General features: G+C 49.3%; 6 protein-coding genes across 6 annotated transcripts; 5 read left to right on the top strand and 1 right to left on the bottom strand.

Annotated features, from left to right (window-relative positions):
* Nucleotides 1-18: 18 nt before the first annotated feature.
* Nucleotides 19-351, bottom strand: DMO2 (Dmo2p; the record flags this gene model as incomplete). Its single annotated transcript, NM_208950.1, has 1 exon — nt 19-351. The coding sequence occupies one exon, from the start codon at nt 349-351 to the stop codon at nt 19-21; it is 333 nt and encodes a 110-aa protein (NP_983597.1).
* Nucleotides 352-528: 177 nt separating this feature from the next.
* CMR1 (Cmr1p) lies at nt 529-2070 on the top strand (the record flags this gene model as incomplete). The annotated part of the gene is made up of 1 exon (NM_208949.1): nt 529-2070. The coding sequence occupies one exon, from the start codon at nt 529-531 to the stop codon at nt 2068-2070; it is 1542 nt and encodes a 513-aa protein (NP_983596.1).
* A 328-nt stretch (nt 2071-2398) lies between these two features.
* Nucleotides 2399-4588, top strand: NTO1 (Nto1p; the record flags this gene model as incomplete). The annotated part of the gene is made up of 1 exon (NM_208948.1): nt 2399-4588. One exon carries the CDS (start codon nt 2399-2401, stop codon nt 4586-4588), a length of 2190 nt encoding a protein of 729 aa, NP_983595.1.
* Nucleotides 4589-4768: 180 nt separating this feature from the next.
* Nucleotides 4769-7759, top strand: SEA4 (Sea4p; the record flags this gene model as incomplete). Its single annotated transcript, NM_208947.1, has 1 exon — nt 4769-7759. One exon carries the CDS (start codon nt 4769-4771, stop codon nt 7757-7759), a length of 2991 nt encoding a protein of 996 aa, NP_983594.1.
* A 649-nt stretch (nt 7760-8408) lies between these two features.
* PKC1 (protein kinase C) lies at nt 8409-11858 on the top strand (the record flags this gene model as incomplete). The annotated part of the gene is made up of 1 exon (NM_208946.2): nt 8409-11858. One exon carries the CDS (start codon nt 8409-8411, stop codon nt 11856-11858), a length of 3450 nt encoding a protein of 1149 aa, NP_983593.1.
* Nucleotides 11859-12149: 291 nt separating this feature from the next.
* On the top strand, nt 12150-15155 carry AGOS_ACR190C (ACR190Cp; the record flags this gene model as incomplete). Its single annotated transcript, NM_208945.1, has 1 exon — nt 12150-15155. One exon carries the CDS (start codon nt 12150-12152, stop codon nt 15153-15155), a length of 3006 nt encoding a protein of 1001 aa, NP_983592.1.
* Nucleotides 15156-15195: the final 40 nt, after the last annotated feature.

The raw sequence follows: 15195 nt of genomic DNA, 5'->3' as shown, positions 1-15195 counted from the left end.
TCATAGAGCAATGTCTTTTTACCTGCTGTTCTTCTCCTTGGTATATTTGTCTGAGTTCCACAGCCAGCCTTCGGTGCCGCGAACCACCCCCAACAGCACCAGCGCGCCGCCCACCGTCCGCAGAGAGTTTCTCCACCATGCTGGATTGTATCTGTTGAACTCTTCCAAAGTAATTCCTTTGGCCTTGTCTTTCTCGTTATAGCGGAACGCACGCCCGCTGAGCAGATAGGAACCAAAGCCTAGTGCAAACGCAGAACTCATAAGCTGGCATGGAAGGCAGTCCTTGGTTTCCTCCTCTGTTAGGTCGCGCGATGGTGGAGGGTTAAATACTGATAGAATGTTGCTAACCATTTCGTTAGCCTAGTATATACTGAATTCCAGTGTGCGGACGTTCCCTTTGGGTCTGGTGATGGGTTCGCTATCTGAATTTTTCATGTACGTTTAGTATGTGAAACTGCCAAACTGGATGATTCCCTGCAACGACGCGCAGCCCATTCTGCACCAAAAAGCTCGGTATCGCATCGTGAAATGACGGCCAATAGCGAGTTTAATAAGCGGCGCCTGGAGAATATTAAGCGCAATAATGAATTGCTGAAGAAACTCAACCTTGCAGGTATCCCTGCCAGGATAAGAAGCGAGGCAGGCATCGAAGACCATCGGAAGGCATCGGGCGGGGCAGTTAAGAAAAAACAGGGCAAGGCCCCTGTTAAGAGGGAGGCGAAACCAGCACCTATTCCGACTAGGCGTTCCAGGCGTCTGCGAGGGGAGGCCGCTGATGTGGAAGGCGAGGCCGGCGCGGGGAGCGACACAGCACAGAATGTGAAACAGGAAGAGGAGTGGAAAGAGCTGAAGGAGGCGCGCGTGGTCGGTGACATAAAGCTTAGCGACCTCATCAAGTCGGAGGACGATGGCGAGCTCCTGGAGAAGTTTCGGCGGTATGCCGATAAGAGCTTTTCCGGCGGTGACTTCTTCGAGGAGCTGCAGCGGCATCAGAAGCCGAATCCAGAGGTGCAGCGGCTGCGAGAGGAGATGCGGCTGCAGCAGTATGACGTTTTTGACCCGAAGGAGTTGGCCATTGTGCACGAGCGGGTTACGGCACTCTGCTTCCATCCTTCCCAGGAGAAGAAGCTGATAGTCGGCGGTGACACAGCGGGCACGGTGGGGCTGTGGAACGTTGCGGACGAAAACCCGGACCCAGAGCATCCGGACTCCGTCCCAGATATCACCCGCTTCAAGCTTTTTTCCAGGAATGTCAGCAAAATAGAGGTGTTCCCCACAGACTCTAGCAAGATTCTAGCTGCCTCCTACGACGGCGCATTGCGGTCTATTGACATGCAGTCGCTAAAAAGCGACGAGCTGCTCCACTTTCAAAATGAACATGGTGACACGCTCGGGATCAGCGACTGCCAGTTCAGCTATGACAGTCCGAACGTGGTCATGCTCACCACCCTAGGAGGCGAATTTGCTCAACGAGACCTCCGTACCAAGCCCGATACAATGAATATTATGCGTCTATCGGACAAGAAAATCGGATGCATGGCCATTGACCCCAGCAGGCCCTACAGTGTGGCGACAGCCTCCCTGGACAGAACGCTGCGTATATGGGACTTGCGCAAGACCGTGGCCAAACCTGACTGGTCCCAGTACGAGGACTACGCCAGTCACGAGGTTGTCTCGACATACAATTCAAGGCTGTCCGTTTCCGCTGTATCGTATGCGCCCATCGACCATACGCTTGTCTGCAACGGATATGACAACACGGTCCGTCTTTTCAACGCAAGAGCCGACTTACCTTCTGAATTGCAGCCAGACTTCACCATACAGCACAATTGTAAATCGGGACGCTGGGTCAGCGTACTCAAGGCTCGCTTCAAGCTGAACATGGATGTCTTTGCCATTGCAAACATGAAGCGTGCCATCGACATATACACCAGTCGCGGTGAGCAGCTATCCCACCTGGAGACATCGACGGTGCCCGCCGTGGTCAGCTGGCATCCAATGCAAAACTGGATTGTTGGAGGGAATAACAGTGGCAAGGTTTTCTTGTTCACTGACGCTCCTCAGGAATAAGATTTTATGGTCCCTGTATGTCTTCTGGCACCGACGCCAAATGAACCGTTTACGCCCTGGCGAGAGAGAAGAAAGACACATTTTGGATTATAATAGATGCGACGACGCGCCCAGTAATCTGGTATTAACACTCAGAATGCTGGTAGTATTTATATACATTTTATAAGTACACGTGACTATAGTGTGATTCTTCGGCCATATGGCGCCATTACCAATTTGAAAAATTCGGTCACTTTTCGAGACACATACAAACCATCGGTTACCAATTAATATGGACAGGTGAGGGAAGGAAAACGGAGTTCCGGTTCTCGCGTTCTATGTCTTTATAATGTCTAGTGGTCAGACGCCTGTGCGGGCCCAGGAAGAAGGGCCAAAACTAAGGGAAGAGAAACATTATCGAGACTTCTACCCAGATCTAAATCACTCCGTACTACTACCTGTATTCACGGCCAGCGGCGAAGAAACGGCGCTTCAAGATATTGAATACAAGGCACGCATCAATGCGCTGCGGCAGCTCAGCCGTGCCAGCGGCTCGCTCAAGCAGATCATCTACAAGAACAAGGTGACCGTGGAACGGCTGGGACCGCAGTTGAAGAAAACATGTTTCAAACCCTGTAAGGTGAAGGTGACTCAGCTGAATGGCAAGTATCACGTACCTGCTGTATTCCACAGGTACGGGTACCGCAGTAACGTGCAGACGCTCAACGTGGATCTTGCCCGCCGTGCGTATATGAAGAAAACAGACGACTTACTACGGAATGAGAACGAGTTCTTTGTTGATGTATCGCGATATTTGAGGGATTTTAAGGTACAGTATGATATGGATGAGCAAGATGATTTGTATCTACAGTATTTAAACAGCGGTAAGGCGCGTGGATCCGCAAACGCTCTTTCCGCTGAACTTTTTGAAATTCTGATAACGGCATTGGAGATAGAGTGGTTCTATTTGGAACGCAAGATTCCGCAGCGGCACCCCACGAACCAGCAGTCCAGCACGCACGAATCTGAAGCCGCAATAGCGCATTACGAGCTATACGGCTCGGATGATGGCAGTGGCAGTTCTGCGGACCAGTCCTGTGCCATATGCAATGGAACAGATTCTGACAATTCGAACGCAATCGTTTTCTGCGACGGTTGCGATGTAGCGGTGCATCAGGAATGTTATGGAGTTGTATTTATACCTGAAGGCCAGTGGTTGTGTCGTAGATGCATGATATCAAAGAACAGGAAAATCAACTGCCTCTTCTGCCCCAGCAATACTGGTGCATTCAAGCAGACTGACACAGGCTCTTGGGGCCATGTAATATGTGGAATCTGGATCCCTGAACTTTTCTTTGCCAATCAGCACTATATGGAGCCCATTGAAGGTATCGATATGGTCCCGAGAAGTCGGTGGAAACTCAACTGTTATATCTGCAAGCAGAAATGTGGCGCTTGTATACAATGCAGTAATAAAAACTGTTTTGTGGCCTATCATGTTACTTGCGCCAAAAGAGCTGGTTTGTTTATGACATTCGGTGGATGCACGGTGCCAGAAGCTGCTTCGAAAAACTTCAGACCCGGCGTGAAGCTAGAAAGTTTCTGCGATAAGCACTCTCCTTCCGGGTGGGGCGATTGTCAAGTTGGAATACTAAAAACTAGACGTTACTTTGAGAATATTAAGGAGATGGTCATGCGCGGAAATCAGAGGGCCACGAGCTCGGAGGCACAACAACCGCCAACGCGGAACAGGTGGAAGACGAACCGCGGGACGCCAATTGCACCGCAACTCTTTGCTACGATTTTAAAACAACTGCTGGATAAGTTTGGTATAGCAGAGGCAGAGCAGACAGCTATTGATATATGTAAGTACTGGTCGATGAAGCGAGAATTGAAAAGGGGAGCACCACTGGTCAGAATATTCGACCCCACCTCGTTCAACTCAATGGATTCGGCGGATATCTTGAAACGGGTGGCATTTGCAGACGTACTTCTAAATGACCTTGCGAAGCTCGATGAACTGAGCACTCTGCTGGTGAGACGCCAGCAGGCGGCGCAAGCCCGCCTAGACGCTGTCGATATTATAAACGATTTAGGTTTTCATCCCGTGAGGCATCTTGTGCAGAAGAATGTCACGACACATTGGAGTACTAAAGAATTCATAGCTCTTATGAATTTTGAGCCTGCATTTGCTGGAGTGCTCGCCAAAGTTGACTCTGATCAGTACGACAGCATCGCTTCATTTTCACGTGAAGTGAGAACACTATTCGATCAGATCGCGAAGGAAAAGGATATCCCAGTTGAACTTGTATCTACAATAACGGTATGTCAGAGGCAGTTTAGCAAGCAGATAGCCAAGATTGAAGGTCTAGATGTGCACAAACTGATGTCACGCGACTTTATTTTCGAAGGAAAGAAAATAAGAGAAGTTGACTGGCATGGCCCAATTCTAATGAAAGAGGAGGAGCTCAGTGAGGTCGAAGAGGACGAACTGACTCCTGCACAGGAACGAATCCTTAAGTCGTTTCTGAGATACTAGCTCTTTTATGTAGTATTCCTGATGTTTAATCAAATAGAAATTACTGGCGGGAGAAATGTACCGATAGTGGGCAGGGTAACACCAGACATATTTGCAGCTGAATAATGGTAGTATCAGTTGAATAAAACATCTTCGCTAAACAAGCAACAAAGGACTTCAACTCTAGTCCTCAGAAGGGTGATGGGCTTCATAAAACAAGTAACGAACTGGACGAATGACGAATGGCACGATTATTTGTCGGTGAACCCGACAAGAGACGAAGTAACGCATTACAGGGTAGATCCCAATGACGAATCAGATGGCTCTATCTTGAAATCCAGCACATTCAAAGACTTCAGTAGCATAACGTGTTTGGATTATTCACAGTCTGAAGTAGGCCTTGTGGGGGTCGCCGAGAAAAACGGATACCTAAGACTTTTCAATGTATTTGAAGTGGTGACAGACGGCATGGTGGGTGGTACGAGCAGCAACGCGTTCGATATAAAGGTGCGTGCAAAGCAGCAAAGGCCGATCAATAGCGTTGGAATTAATAACAATGGGTTGGTCGCCATGGGACTAGACCGAAGCCGAAGTGATCCATCACTACAGATATGGGACGTTAACTACCAGAATACGAGCAGCAATATTGTGAACCCGGCGTTCTCGTACTGTCAGAATGAAAGCACGGTATCTTTGAAATTTCTAAATGAAACCAATATTATAGCAGCTAGCACGAACCTAATAAAAGAGGTTGATCTACGGGCTTCGACACCAGTGTACCAGCATCCCTCCCGGCTTTCGTATGACATAAAAATCAATCCATACAACAGTTGGCAGTTTTCCTCCTACGGTGACGATGGGACTTTGGCAATATGGGATAGGAGGAAGCTTGTATCAAACACAAGCTCCTCTGACTATTTGGAAGCCAAGCCCTTATTGCAGTTCGAAAAGCTAGTGGGGCATGGCGCTGCCTCCAGGAAGTATATGAATTCCTGTTTCCGCTGGTCAGCGGTCCGAGGATTGGAATTCTGCACGTTACACAACGGTGAAGTCATACGGAGATGGAGATTGGGAAGTATACCGTTATCCTCTAACGCGAGTAGCTCGGAATCTGGAGATACGACACCTGGACCACAGATGGAGGAACTCTTTGTGTCTACAGTTAATGATATTCCCACAACCTACGACCGCGTTGTGACTTTTGACTATATACCTAAGAGTAACAACGACTCGAACTTTATCTGCATGCGTCAATCAGGGACTATTTACCGTATGAGCACGCCAGGGGGTGTATGCAAAGTCGCATTTGACAACATGAACAGTTTCATGGCGACTGATAACAACAAAGGTGAAACCAAAGAGCTTCGCATTTCGTGTAGAACCCAGCAGTCTCTATCCAAAAACTTGAGGGCGGGAATGAAAAATCTAACGTTCGAAGATTTAGATCTGAGCGAGAACACGAATAACCCTGATTCAGATTCCGAAGAATCGAACTCCTTGGATAAGGAGTTTAACAATTCAGATTTTGAAACAGACGATGAGAGCGAAGAAAATGACGATGCAGCATCCGCTTGTGAGCATCGGTACCTTGTCAAGCCAGAAAAATTACTTCAGAATGATATTAGCACAATTATGAGAAAACGAGCAGCGTTAGGCTACGGTCTAGATCCGATGACCACTGTGGAACTGATAGACCAATCAAAGTCATTGCAAAACAACGCTTACATTAGAAACACTTGGCGCTGGATAGCTATAGCGAAATCTTCCGTGGACGACGGCACGATGGTTTCTGGTGAATTGGACCTGGGCTATGAGGGTATTTATGGTATTTGGAACGGGTTAGATGGTCTGTCAAACCAAGCTAGATACAAAGAAGGTAGTGCGTTCACAGAAAAACAACTTAACCGTGAACTTGAGAAGATCATCCTGATGAGGGGAAAGACGAGACTACGCCTGGAAACGGCACGACATATCGGGTCCCTGGTAAACACGTCGAAACCGATCCAGCGCAAACTCTGTATGATTATTTCCGGTTGGGATCTCACCCCTACCGAAATTGAGGAAAAATACATGAACCTCATATCGCTAAATAACTACGAGAAAGCAGCGGGCTGGGCTGTGTTTTTCGGCGACGTTCAGCGAGCCATTGAGATACTCAGCTCCGCTAAGAAGGAGCGCCTGCGGCTGATCGCTACGGCCATCGCTGGGTACCTGGCATATAAGGACCAGCCTGGCAACAACGCCTGGAGGCAGCAGTGCAGGCGCCTGTCCTCGGAGCTGGACGACCCCTACCTGAGGATTATTTTCTCGTTCATCGCGGACAATGACTGGTGGGACATCCTTTATGAAAGCGCTATATCCCTCCGGGAAAGGCTGGGCGTCGCGCTGCGCTTCCTCAATGACGGAGACTTGACCCGCTTCCTGCACCGCACAGTCACCAACGTGATCGAAAACGGCGAGCTGGAGGGCCTCATCCTCACCGGAATCACCCCCAACGGCATCAACCTCCTCCAGTCCTACGTTAGCAAGACAAGCGACGTGCAGACTGCCGCCCTGTTGTCCATATTCGGCTGCCCCCGTTATTTCTGTGACACCCGTGTCGACGAGTGGATCTACATCTACCACAACATGCTCAACTCCTGGAATCTGTTCACCATGCGCGCCAAGTTCGACGGCCTGCGCACCAAGCTGTCACGCAACAGCCAGGGCATCGTCAAGTGCACCGTGCGGCCCCGCCAGATGTACATCCAATGCCTCAAGTGCAACAAGAACATCAACAAGCCCGCGGACGCAAACCCGCTGCTCCCGCGCCAGGGCAGCGGCATCAAGGGCATCCCCGCCAAAAAGTACGCCTGGAACAGCAGCAACCCGAACACCCACGGCGCGCCGTCCCAGAAGTACCTCTGTCCGCACTGCGGCTCGCCGTATCCCCGCTGCGCGATCTGCCTGCTCCCCCTCGGCTCGGGCTCGCTGCCCATCGTCATCAGCGGCTCTGCAGACCATGCCGTCACCCGCCATATTCCAGAGGGCCAAGACCCCGCGCTCTACGAGAGCCGCCGCCTCAAGCTCAACGAGTGGTTCAGCTTCTGCCTCAGCTGCAACCACGGCATGCATGCTGGCCATGCCGAAGATTGGTTTGAGAAGCACTTCATCTGCCCCGTCCCGGGCTGCACATGCAACTGCAACGACTAGAAACTGCCACCCTGCTCTCCGCCGCGCCAGCGCATTACAGAGCCTCCGCAACACCCGTCACTAGCTAAGCAATACCATATAGAGCCTCTCAGTCATCTTGAGCCCTCCACGGCCCGGCACTGTCACTGTAGACGATGTTGCAAGGTCGCTTTTCTTCTTCAGGATTTGGAAGGTAATTAAGCCGTTAGGCGAAGCTATCAGTGGCAATTCCTTTGTCTGGTAAACAAAAAGGTTTGTGCAAACAACACGACCAGGTAGAGCTACCAGTAGGTCAATAGGTTTTGGGACTTAAAGGCTTGTGTCGATTTTTTTTTTTGCTTTGGCCCAATATCAAGGTTGCTTTGCGCGGAAAGGTATCAAAAGGTCACATATCGATTTTACGATATATTACTGGGAACCAAGTATCGCTGAGAAGTTCCAGGACGCCGTTAGTTGTGGATTTGCTTGCCAGCGGCTAAGTAGAAGAAATACTAGGCAGGTTCGGTGCGGAAGCTTAGTAGATTGGGTGTTTCGTTAGTGGCGGCCTCAGCTTTGTTTTGTGTATAGTGGGTTTCTGCTGAGTCAGTTTCGCCCGGGACACGCGGAACGGCAGGGAGAGTCACACACGCCTTTAAAGGCGTCTGAGGTCCGGGACGGTACGCGGCAGTACATGGGAGCAGCGATGATGAACAACGTTGAACAGGACATCCTGCGCAAAATCGAGCGCGAGCGGAACATCATCCAGGGCGCGTCAAACTTGAAGAAGCGGACGGACAATGTGATGGTGATCCAGAAGTGCAACACGAACATCCGCGAGGCACAGCAGAATATCCAATACCTTGAGGACACGCTCAAGAAGCTACACCTCGAAAGCCAGGCGGTGGCGGTGTCACAGGTCTATCCGGGCTACAGGCAGCTCAGCACGATGGCACCGCACGAGCACCGTTTCTCGCGTCTCGATTTGTCGAAGTACGACTGTCCATCACTTTCACAGCGCATACAGTACATGCTCCAGCAGCTCGAATTCAAGCTTCGCGTTGAACGTCAATACCAAGAAGCGAATGACAAGTTGACCAAGTTGTACCAGATTGACGGCGACCAGCGTAGCAGCTCGGCAGCACAGGGAGGTGCCCAGGAGTCAAAACAGCGGATACAGCTATTGACGAAGGCTTTGAAGAAATATCAGGCGCTCAATGTCGACATGGAACAGCTTAAAGAGCAAGCTGATGACGCACTAAACTCTCAGCAGAAGTTTAGACGCAAACAACTAACCGGCGAGTTCACTATTGGACTTACTGCTATCCGCGATATAGATCACATACAATCACCGCTGTTTTCGAAAAATCCCGAAACCATTATTACTGTCAAAGTTGACGATGTTGTTCGGGCTAAGACCAAGCCAACCAGAACTGATAGATGGCATGAAGAGTTTACCATACACGTGGACAAGGGTAATGAACTGGAGATTACTGTATATGATAGGATTAATGATCGGATTGTTCCTGTTGCCGTCATGTGGTTATTACTATCGGATGTTGCTGAGGAAATCCGTAAGAAAAAGGTAGGACAGGTGGGCTCCCCAACGTGGCTCGAAGCTGCCAGCCAGCTTCCCGATGCTTCGGATCCATATTTGAATACTTCCACTGCTCATCTTCCGTTGGGGGGGTTGCCTTTGGCAACTCTCGACCAGCCACCGCCTGAATCTGCTCCTGATACGGCACACGCTCAGCCCATTACAACGAGCGCGTGGTTTGTCCTCGAACCTGCAGGTCAAATAATGTTGACTTTAGGGTTCAGCAAATCCAACCAGAACGTGAGAAAAGATATACCGGGCGGGCTTCGCCGCCATGGTGCTATAGTGAATAGGAAAGATGATGTCTACGAGAAGCACGGTCACCATTTTGTGCAGAAGTCTTTCTATAATATAATGTGCTGTGCTTATTGTGGTGACTTTTTGCGTTACTCAGGATTCCAATGCCAAGACTGCAAGTTCTTATGTCACAAAAAATGTTACAATAATGTTGTTACTAAGTGTATCGCGAAGACTAGCACGGATGGTGACCCTGAGGAGGCTAAATTGAATCACCACATTCCACACAGATTTGAGCCTGTGTCTAACCGTGGGACTAAATGGTGCTGTCACTGTGGTTATATTCTACCATGGGGTAAGAAAAACGTCCGGAAATGTAGCGAATGCTCAATCATGTGCCATACGCAATGCGCTCATTTGGTACCTGATTTCTGCGGGATGACTATGGAGATGGCCAATAAGATTTTGACTACTATCCAAGACACAAAGCGGAATCAACAGCAGCGCCAAAAGTCGTCACCTGCTGGACAGATGCTAGAGGATGCAAGCAAGATGATACCTTATAATACCACGGGTAGCTCAATTGAAGCTCGGGGAGGTGCAGCATTCTCCAAGAGACCGACTGCTTCTACAGAGACATCGCCAACTTCACAGCTCTTGGCCGAGGACCACTCTGTCCAGCCATATCCAGATATATCTAATCTACCATCAGCTACCTCGTCCTCAGAGCCACAAGATAAACATTCTAAAAGACAAACGCGCCTAATATATGATGACGATGATACGACTGAAGATAGTGCTTATTACAGGTTTTCTGAAATGACTGGTCAGAAGGAAGCTCAAGCAGAATCTGCTACTTTGGATCCTGGTTCGGTCTACTTGCTCAATGATGAATTACTTGATGATCACCCAACCACTGCATTGATGTGGCAAACTATGAAAGAAGAGGAGGAACAGAGGTGGTTATTGGAGCAGAAGAAGAAAGAAATCAGCAAGCAGATAAATCAGGAGGCGCCTTCACAATGGGATCCACAACAAAACCCATTTAATTCGGATCCCTCGGAAAGTATAACACAGCGTACCTTGGCCGCCGAAGCAGAAACCTCAGTGCAGCTTTCAGAAGCTCCAAAATCTTTGTCATCAGCCAACTATGACAACTACGTTAATTGTGCCTCTAATTTGGAACTTCCCTCGGAGGAAATGGAATCAATACCCCAGCATCCACCTGCACCACTTTCCCCACCAAAAGCGCAGCCGGTACAGCCGGCAAGTGGTAGGCATAAACGCAAAACACCAAAACGGCGCAAAGTAAGTCTGGATGACTTCATTTTGTTGAAAGTTTTGGGGAAAGGGAATTTTGGGAAAGTTCTATTGGCACGTTCAAAAAACACAGATAGGCTCTGTGCAATTAAGGTATTAAAAAAGGATCATATAATTCAAAACCACGACATTGAAAGTGCTAGAGCAGAGAAGAAGGTCTTCTTGTTAGCAACCAAAGCGAAGCATCCATTCTTGACTAATTTGTACTGTTCTTTCCAGACAGAGAACCGCATTTATTTTGCTATGGAATTCATTGGGGGCGGCGATCTCATGTGGCATGTGCAGAACCAAAGGCTCTCCGTTAGGCGGGCCAAGTTTTATGCAGCTGAAGTGCTACTTGCGTTGAAATACTTCCATGATAATGGCATTATTTACCGTGACTTGAAGTTGGAGAATATCTTGCTAACCTTGGAGGGACATATCAAAATCGCAGACTACGGTCTCTGCAAGGACGAGATGTGGTTCGGTAACCGAACTTCCACGTTCTGTGGTACCCCGGAATTCATGGCACCAGAGATCTTGCGCGAGCAAGCCTACACCAAGGCGGTCGACTGGTGGGCATTTGGTGTCCTACTCTACCAGATGTTGCTATGCCAGTCTCCGTTTTCAGGTGACGACGAGGACGAAGTTTTCAACGCTATCTTGACAGACGAGCCCTTGTACCCAATAGACATGGCTGGCGATATCGTCCAGATATTCCAGGGTCTACTAACGAAGGACCCCGAGAAGCGTTTGGGCGCCGGCTCCCGTGACGCGCTCGAGGTGATGGAGGAACCGTTTTTCCGCAACATCAATTTCGATGACATTTTGAACTTGCGGGTGGAACCCCCCTATATCCCCACCATCAAAGCTGCAGATGACACTTCCTACTTCGAGAAGGAGTTTACTGCCGCTCCTCCGACTTTGACTCCATTACCTTCCATTTTGAGTTCTAATCTGCAAGAAGAGTTCCGTGGCTTTTCCTTTATGCCTGATGATCTTGTGCTATAACCCAACACTACAAATGACACTATTTTAATTTGTTATCTAGTTTCACATCTGATTGTTATCTTTGTGTTGTTTAGAATATGTATTTTCGATGACTGACAATTAATACGGACACTAATTTATCCATTGAATAATGTATCTGCATCGTCCGTCACCAACTTAGCTAAGCTAAGGGGTCACCCGGACATGATGTCAAGCCAGTATGGCTTCCTGAGCCATGTGCCAATGTTAGCTGCGCAGCAACACCTATCCTGAAGACAGGGCCAGGCGTAAGAGGGCTGACCAGTTAACGCAATGTTCAAAAGCCGTCGATTGAAGAATGTTACCAATGCGCTGAAGTCCGTTCGAGGCGGGGACTCTGGACATCTAAATGGCAAACTTTTTGAGTTAACAGAGGTATGCCGGTCTGGCGTAGGAGGAAATGTGGTCGCTATGGCGTTCGACCCTGTGCAGAGCCTGCTAGCAGTGGCCACTGAGACGGGGGAGGTGCATGTGTACGGGAAGCAGCAGGTGGAGGTGGTTTTCACGCTGAAAATAAAGGCAGCTAAGGCCATGCGGTTTGTCAAGGGGGTTTACTTGGTGGTTGTGGATAGGTCTGACGGTTTGACGGTGATATCTCTGCATAGAAAGTGCATTTTAGCGTCGATATATGCCCCGGGTAAAATAACGGCGGTGGAAGTGGACCCTTCGGTGGATTGGATGCTGCTGGGCCTGCAGAACGGGTCCGTGATCGTATACGACGTCGACCGGGACGTGCTCTCGCCATATATGATTGAGAACCTACAAAAGTCCACGGTGTTTCCTCGGGAGCGCTCGTCTCCTGTTGTTTCGATCCAGTGGCATCCCAGAGAACTGGGGACGCTACTGATAGCGTATGAGCGTGTTGTGGTGACGTATTCGTTGGTCGAGAACTGCATCAAGCAGCAATTTGTCTACGAGCTCCCGCCGGGTGCACCTGGAGGTGATCCTGGCGCAGACATAAACAAGCCACGTGCGCCCTTTGTTGTGCAGGCGCTCTATCATCCGAATGGACTACATATCCTGACGGTGCATGCAGATAACAGTTTAGTCTTCTGGGATGCAAACAACGGGGAACTGATACAAGCTCGGACACTCTTCGATATGGATGTGCATGTGCCCGGTTCTTATGAGAATCTCAATGGAATGAGAAACGACAGAATCAAGAAAGTGGCGTGGATATGCGACGCGGATCCGGAAAAGACCTCTCTCCTTATTGCAGGAGGCACAGCGCCGCACGGTACAGAGACATTTGGATTGACCATGTTAGATTTCGGCACCACCCCGAAATACTCAGTTACCTCATATGAAAAAATGAGCCACTATTACAGTAATCCTGTGCGCCAGAAGTCTTTTATGCTCCCCAGTGAATCGTCCATAGTCGATTTCCTTCCGCTTCCCAGAAAATCACCCTACTTTGCGGGGAATCACGATCCATCACTTATCCTAGTACTGCTGGCAAACGGTGAACTTGATACGCTCTTGTATCCTTCCGGTAATGTCACACATCGCGCTTCGTTATTCCCGCAGAGCCTGTCCTGGGTTAGGCCAACAGTTACCGTAGCTACTGCGGCAAATATCCCGACCAAACAATGGCTGGGCATGATGTCCTGTACCTACAACAAGGATCATTTTCTGAAAGGTGGTGCGCAGGTGCGTAAAACTGCAAGACGCCATTACGGCAGAACGGCCTTTATTACGGGTCACTCGAATGGATCGGTCAGGATTTGGGATGCGTCGCATCGTGAACTGGAAGAAACTTCCGTATTTAACATTAACGTTGCTCAGGCTCTGGGTACTACGGATAACGTTGCCGTAGAGCATGTCTCGTTCGCGGCTGAAACAGCAGAATTAGCCGTGTCCGTGTCGTCAGGGGACGTGCTACTCTACAAATTCCAGGACAATCCAATGTTTAATCCAAATGGAGTGGCTGGTGAACTTGATGGAAGTTTTGCTCGGTTAGGGATTGGCAATATGTCGGAATTGTTGGTAGATGTATCGGACAGGGCCCCTTCTCATATGAAAGTGGGATTTTGCCCCCTTTCCGCTGTGAGAGCTAATCTAGGCAAGGTCAGCGCTGTAACCAACAGCAATATTGGCTTTGTGGCTGTTGCATACGAAGACGGCTCCCTATTGGTTATCGATAGACGGAAACCTGCAGTGATTTACATGGAGAATCTTAGACGGTTGAAGCTTAAAAGTGCTTATGTAAAAAGCATTGAATTCTCCATCATGGCATTCCGGGATGACGGCTATTCCAGCATTCTATTATTTTGTGGGACCGACGCCGGTGAATTACTAATCTTTAAAGTACTTCCAGAGCTGTCTGGCCGATTTGTGGTGAATTTTGTCGATAACTTATCACTCCATGACCAATCACCTATCTTGAAGGTTGAGACCCTGTCCATAGAACATGCTTCCAGCTGTCAAGCGAGCATTGGAAAAATGCAGGAGCTAAAAACAGGAACTATTATTCGTGGGTGTGTCGTACTAACTAGTGGATCTGGCATTCAGTTAATTACTGACTGGGCCGTTAAACCCACCTGTAAGTCTTTTTCTGTTCCGCTGGCTACGACAGGCTGCGCGTTCGTTCCTTACAAGGGCGCAAAAGACCAGCTGCTCACTGGAATTATTCTGATTGCACTGCAGATTAACTCGGAAATTAAGCTGCTTAGTCTTCCTGATCTAAAGGAGCTCAAAACTCTTGTGCCCCCCACCACTCCCCAGGCTCAGTATCTCCGGAACTCCTCTGTGCTTCACAATGGCGACCTGATGCTGCGAGTCGGGCCGGCTGAAGCTATCCTATTTTCTATTCTTCCGGGCCAATCTCAGGATAACACCTCTGCTGCAGATGCGGAGACAGACGTTCTCTACAATCCGAAGCTACACTTCCCCGCCAGACCACATGTGGGGGCGCTACAGTGGGCTCGCGGCAGCATGCTTGTAAAGTGCGACGAGCTCGCTGAGCTTCTATCCGGAGGTAATCGCCCCCCTCCCAAGTACCCGGAGAGCAAGCTCTCTTCGGTAGCTCACTCTGCGTCCTCCGCCAGCCCCTCATCGGAGGCAGATCAAGAGACACAGTACCAGGCTCCCATGAAGCATTCTCAGAGGGGCAACGCCTCCTGGAGGTCCTTTACCAAATCTGTGCAAAACGGCATAGACTATCTCGAAGATTCTGTGAACGACTATGCCGCAGCTGCCAACAAGAGCATGAATGACGCTCTCGAGCAAACCCGCAAAGATATTGTGAAGGGCGCTTTCAAGAGTAAAATGGGCATCTAATACCGCAGGACTGTCCCGTCCTCGAGCGCGTATTTAGAGC

This window comes from Eremothecium gossypii, chromosome III, assembly GCF_000091025.4.
Source record: "Eremothecium gossypii ATCC 10895 chromosome III, complete sequence".
In the NCBI taxonomy this organism is placed as follows: domain Eukaryota; kingdom Fungi; phylum Ascomycota; class Saccharomycetes; order Saccharomycetales; family Saccharomycetaceae; genus Eremothecium; species Eremothecium gossypii.
The sequence above is the reverse complement of the archived record's forward strand: the minus strand, read 5'-3'. Positions and strand labels throughout refer to the sequence as shown.